This window comes from Lepidochelys kempii, chromosome 8 (genome assembly GCF_965140265.1).
Source record: "Lepidochelys kempii isolate rLepKem1 chromosome 8, rLepKem1.hap2, whole genome shotgun sequence".
Classification (NCBI taxonomy): Eukaryota; Metazoa; Chordata; order Testudines; family Cheloniidae; genus Lepidochelys; species Lepidochelys kempii.
The window spans coordinates 95,669,819-95,675,958 of NC_133263.1; the positions used below are offsets into that span (position 1 = coordinate 95,669,819).

Here is a 6,140-nt window from a genome sequence, read left to right on the forward strand (position 1 = left end):
ATCTACACAGCAATTTTACAGCCCTGTGAGCCTGAGTCAGCTGACCTGGGCCAGCTGTGGGTGTTGGCTGCGTAGATGTACCTTAAGGGGCTTTATAACTGGGCCCTGAAGCTTCATTCTGTGCTGCAGCTTGGCACATAAAACAGTAAGATGTCAAACCCATTATTGACGGGTTTGGGGGTGTTTTTGTGCCCATGTTGGCTGCATGTCTGTTTGTACAGATATTTGCTGGTTTTGACTCTGTTTTGTCTTCAGCTTATGAAGGTAAAGTGACTCGAGTGGGAACTCCCTTGGCCATTTCCAGTAATGTGATCTTTGCAGATCTAGGGACAGGGAAACAAAATGAGGGAGGTGATGAGGATAAACAAAAACCTTCCCACACTTCTTTACAGTAGTGCCCACTCTGTGCTCGGTGCTTTCCAGTCTCCCAACGAGGGTGGGCCCTGCTGCAAGGAGGTGACGCGTTATTGAATCTGCCTGCCCCTGTTCAGTGTGGAGCATGGGAGTGTGGCACCCATAAGTGGCTGCGTTGGCTGGATCAGCTGTGAGGATCCATCACTCCTGTCTGTGTGCTGAGGAGGAATGGTGTGGGGGTGGGAAGACATTGCACCCATCCACTTAGAAAAAGAAATGGTGGTGCCAGAAGGTGGGTGTGTCAGAGCATGACGGTTCCACCTGAAGTCTGTTTTGGTTCGGTGCTCGGTAAGGGAGGAGCTGACGGCATTGGCTTGGAGGAGCTGTACAGCAGTGAGGAGAGTGCTCCTCCATCCGGCCCGATAGCAGGCCGTACTCTGGGTCTCTAGGCCTTGCCTGAGCAGAGGCTGCCAGTTGGCCTGAATCCTGGAGTGCTCTTCGGCTTGGTATGGAGAGTGCAGGCTGCTAGCTAGCTTTGATGGCTTTATTCACCAGGAAAATGGCAGAGCCAGGTTCAATTTGCACCCCTGTGCTCATGGGTCAGGAGCCTGGCAGATGTGAGGCACTTGACGCCCAGGCTTCAGACTGCTCAAGAGCAAACCCCATTGTCTGACTTGAGGAGCTGCATGGGTAGGCCCCAAAGGGAGGCTCATCCGTTCCCCCTGCAGCCAGATGGATGACGTTCACAGCACAGGGGGTTGAGGGGTAGATCTAGCTAAGGTGATCATGTTGAAGCCTCACTGATTGCTGGGAATGAGCAGCACTGGGGGAAGGAAGATGAACGGTGGTGTAAGGAAATATGGCCGGCTCCCTCAGCCAGCCATTGAAATGTGCTGGCAGGAGATCTTTGGCCTGGATTTGCAATGGTAGATCAGGTTGCGCACTCTTCAGGTGAGAGGTGGTTTTGCCATGCAGTGATCTTGGAACAACCCCTCATGGCCAGAGAAGGATGTCACAAGCACAGTGGAGTGAAATGGGGGGAGCCAATCTTCGTAGGGCACAGCATGTTGACCCCCACGTTGGGTTATAGTGGCTGGTTCACTTGGGGATATGCTGGTGGGGAGAATGTGTGCCCTTTAGACATCACTTCCTGGCTTCAAGGAAGTGTAACTGTTTGGGCTGCCTGTGCCCACGGGGGGGAAAGTAGCTGCAGAACCATTGTGCTGCTGCGTGTGTGCCTCTGTCCGCTGAGAGAGCACTGAGTGCTGCTGACAAGGCAGCTGGGGGTCACCCCCCACATGTGTGCATGTCCCCGCCCTCCCTGCCGTTCTTATTGGGGCAGACCGTCTGATGGCGGGGCAGGAGGGGCGAAAGGGTCACACGCATGTGTCTGAGCATGGGTTTCACTGCTGTGTGTTTGTGACTGTGTTTCTGGAAGAGGGGTTTGAACCCCCGCTCACCATAGCACCTTAGAGCATTAAACCAGGTGGGAGAAAGGAAGCCCTCCCTATCGCGCCTGACACCCGTCATATTACCCGCTCGCCTCGTTGGGTGTCTTGGCTGACTTGATAGCCCTGTGATTCAGGTCCTATCAGCCTGCCACAGTGAGTTATTTCCAGAACGGTGGGGGGCCCTGTCCGCTGCGGGTGTATGGTCCCAAAGGAGGGATATTAGTTTCTCTCTAAACACTGTTCATGGTGGAGGTCACAGAGGGTGAAACCAGAGCCCTGCTATTCTATGTAGCTATAGAGTCGGGGGTAATTGAGTCGAAGGCCAGAGGGGACCACCAAAGTGTCTGAGACCTCCTGTATGTCGCAGGCCACACCACCATCCGCACACTAAATCCAACAGCCAGAACTGGACCAAAGTATTACCGCCTGCACCCCCTAGAGATGTAGCCATGCCAGCAAAAACCCCAGGTAGATGCAATGGTGCTGACAGAAGAGTGCTTCATTTGTGGACATGGTATTCCTACCCTGTCGGAAAAACTCCTTCTCTCCACATACTCTGTCTACACTGGAGGCTGTGTAGGCATAGCTGTGCCAATGTGGGCTCTGTAGTGTAGACGTAGCCTTAGTGACCAAGACTGTAACTTTCCTGAGGCGGATAAGTTTTCAAGGGATATTGCTTCCCAACCCAACGGGAGCCAGGTCACCTTTCCGTGTCTGGGCAAAATTTGGATCATAGAACGTTCTGCTCTGTTTTGAGGCCATCTTTGCCAGTGGGAGGGCTGGTGTGCTTGATGCTGATAGGAGTACGGGTCTCTTATTTTGGGGTTACATTTTCTGCTGTTTCCTTTCTCAGTTCCCAATGGGGCCCGGTTCTGATGGCCCAATGGGAGGCATGGGCGGTATGGAACCACACCACATGAATGGATCGTTAGGTAAGCTCAAGGTTGGCTGAGCGGGAAGCGCACTAGAGCTGACCCTTAACAAGCTGTTTAATGCTGATTAGAGCTCTGTGAGGGAGATACTATTGTCCGGTGGCTTTTCCTGCCTTGCTCCTGGTGTACTAGTCAGTGATTTTTGGAGGCACGTGAGCACTGTGAGCTCTCAGAGGTCTGAGAATCACCCTATTTCCTCCGGCCCATACCCCACACAGCCGCCTTTTGCCTTGACCTACCTGCCAGCTGCCTGTCCGCCCACGTGGCTGGATACTCTTCTGTTGTAGCATGGAGCACTATCGCAGTCTCACTGGAGCAGCATTGATAGATTCAGTCAGAAAAGGAGCTTAAACGCAAAACCAGTGTTGGTGTTTAATTGAAAGCAGTAGAAAGGCCACCATTAACCTAGAGTCTGTCTCCTATGTTGTCCTGCTCTAGGAGCTATGCTATAGCTTGATCAGTGTCCGAGTGCCACAGGGAGAGCCAAGGCCCCTGCAGCTAACCTGCCATTTTTCTAGTGCCATTCAGTAAGAGTGCCCGGCGCTTTGCAGTCAGGTGAGCGGTCCTCCACTCCCTGGAGGCCAGCATACAAAGGAAAGGCAGCTGAGGCCCCCCACCGTTCCCTTTTACCAGAGGCAAATGTTAAGAGGTGTGGGATTAACACAGCTGTGACCTGTATTGCTTGCTGCTAGCAATGCCCTGGAGTAGCTGCATGTAGCAACCGCCTCCTGTTTCTGGATGGCATTCTAGGCACCTGCCCAGCACCTGCTCGAGCACTGAATGGGCTAGCCAAGGAGAACTGCATTAATTCTGAGCAAGGAATGTCACTAACCTGCAAATAAAAGTTCTCTTTCTTCCCCTCTCTCGATAGGGTCAGGCGACATAGATGGACTTCCAAAAGTAAGTGTGCACTCTGGTGACCGTAAAGGTGAATCATTTTCCTTTCAACTGTAGTCCGTCCTTCCCTCATAAAGCATCAGCAGTGAGAAAATTGTGTGTGTGGTTGGAGAGTCCCCAATGTAGGGGGAGCAATAGAGGGACACCAGAGGCTTTCTCCCATCCTGTAGCCCTTTCCCATGAGACATTTGCTTCGGCGCGAACAGAAGGTTGTATAAAACACAGCCGTTCTCTCCTGTTTTCCCACCGGCTGCTCACAGTCGTTAGCGAGGGATTTTGCCAGTCTGTGCTCAGTGACGTATTTGAGGCATACTCCCCTTCTCCTTCTTTTGTCTCCTTAGAATTCTCCAAACAACATAAGTGGCATTAGCAACCCCCCGGGCACTCCGAGAGATGATGGTGAACTGGGAGGTAACTTCCTCCATTCCTTCCAAAATGACAATGTGAGTTGCTCAGACACCCAGTCTCTAAGCCCCCTCTCTTTTGGGATCACAAAATTTATAAGGCTCTGTCTCTGCTTCCTGGTGGGGCCTGAGGTCTGGAGGGGCAGAGGTGATCGTGCTTTCTTTGATGATCGTAGAGAAAGCATGTTGTCATTTAATACAGATCTAGCTGTGGTCCAGAGGACTCGGCACAGGGCTGGGAGCGGAGAAGCCCTGGTTCCTAAACCTGATTCTGCCACTGCCTTTCTGTTTGACCCAGGGAATGTTGCTTAACCTCTGTGCTTTGGAGACCCCCATCCAAGCGAAAAACAAAAAGTAGCGATAAAAAATCTTCCCTGCCATTTGCGCTGCATTTTGAGATCTATTTCTGAACAAGGTATTGAACCAAAAAGCATGTAGGCTAGACAAGATGGCAACCGCATGTAACAAATGAGGCTGAGGGGGGAGAAAAAACATGACAGCAGTAGGGTCACGTGCTTGTGTAACCCGGCTCTGTGCCCAATTGGTAGGGTTTTTTAATAAAGGTGTAAATAAACCTTGCTGGCCCCCTTTCTAGCCATCGTGTGCGTGAAATTGACTCTGGTGAAAGTGAGCTATCGTGGTGAGCTAGAGACAAACATTTTCGCTCTGTGAAAAGCTCCGTATACAGCTGTGCTGCAGTTTGGAACAGCAGGGAAGCTGCAGGTCTAATCTTGGGACCCCCTATTGATGCTTGAGAGCAGTTTTGCTCAGGCTTGCAACACCCCCTGCTGTTTCCGAGCTGCCCCTGAGCAGACACCGCTAACCATGCTCGCTTTCAGCTGCCAACAAATGTGCACGCATCTTTGAGATCTGCAGAGTATTTTCACGATGGATTTCAAGCTCTACAGATGCAAGAGGCTCCCCCTCTTTTTTTCTCACTGTATTTAGCATTATATACATGCATGCATTTAAATTGCCTCCTACCCCATACTGTTTTGCTTATTTTCTCCCTGGAAAGACCATTATGCAGCGGATTATGTGCTGATAAATTAAGAGTCTCTAGCATATTCTATCTTTCTGATTTATTACATCCAATTATGTTGCTTTATAGTTTTCATAAGCCCGAGTCTTACTTTCATATCCCCTCTTCCCTGGCCTTGGCCGCGTTTAGTATTTCAGTCCTGTTTGCCCAGTACTCATTCTGTGCTTGTCTCTCTTTCAGTATTCCCCCAGCATGACGATGAGTGTGTGATTTCCCTCCCCCTTCCTCTTCTCCAGGATAAAGAGAGTCAGCTGCCATTTGGAGGATCTAAAAGAAATTATGCAAGAAGAAGCTAGGTGTATTGGCAGAGAGACGCGAGGGGGCCAAACCCCAGTTTTAGTTTCATGCAATAAAAAGGCTGAACTTTTTATTCCATAAAACATGAAGGACAAAACTTAAAATATTTCAAGACGTGACAAGATCCTTCTTGTGCGGAAGGATTTATATATGTACATGACACTTTTTTTTTTTTTTTTTGGGAAACAAATGGAAGCCTCCAGTACCCAACTCCAACCTCTTTGCTTTGTTCTTTTAAACCTGTTGTATGTTTGTGCCGTGCTACACCAGGAAGCTAGTCTAGATATGAAATCTCATGTTGTCTCTGTTGTAGTCCTATTTTTTTGAAAATAAACTGGACAGTTTACAATTGGCGGTTTTTGTTCGGAAGGCGTGTTCTTGTTTTTGTTTTTCTTGTTTGCAGCACAACGCCGCCTCCTCCAGAAGAGACTCCTCCACCTCATAGAAAGTTGTTAATGCAGTTGGCCCCTCATAGGATCACATCCTCAAGAATTAATTGTGATCTTACTATCTGTGACCGTGGCATGCACTGTATTAGTCTTTTTTTCCCCCTCTTGGAATACAAGGAGAGTTCAATACTTGCCCCTGCGAGAATCCTTGAGCTATATTTCCCCCCCACCACTACCACCAAAAAGAGAGAGAAAGAAAGGGTTAATCTGACCTGGGATTTTGTAACTGTGATCTCAAGCTAACATCTTTGTTGATTTTTGGTTTTGTATTTTTTTAAAAAAAGATGTGATCTTATCAGGGTTTCGCTGTATGT

General features: G+C 49.5%; 1 protein-coding gene across 5 annotated transcripts in view; it reads left to right on the plus strand.

Annotated features, from left to right (window-relative positions):
• The window catches only part of SSBP3 (single stranded DNA binding protein 3), a 136,823-nt gene extending 131,092 nt beyond the window's left edge, over positions 1-5,731 (plus strand). For all 5 annotated transcript variants that reach the window (XM_073357617.1, XM_073357616.1, XM_073357618.1 and 2 more), the window contains 4 exons: positions 2,659-2,737; positions 3,609-3,637; positions 3,976-4,077; positions 5,261-5,731. In XM_073357617.1, coding sequence (XP_073213718.1) covers positions 2,659-2,737; positions 3,609-3,637; positions 3,976-4,077; positions 5,261-5,290 — 240 coding nt within the window. In that variant the 3' untranslated portion in view covers positions 5,291-5,731. The remainder of the gene's footprint in view (positions 1-2,658; positions 2,738-3,608; positions 3,638-3,975; positions 4,078-5,260) is intronic.
• Positions 5,732-6,140: the final 409 nt, after the last annotated feature.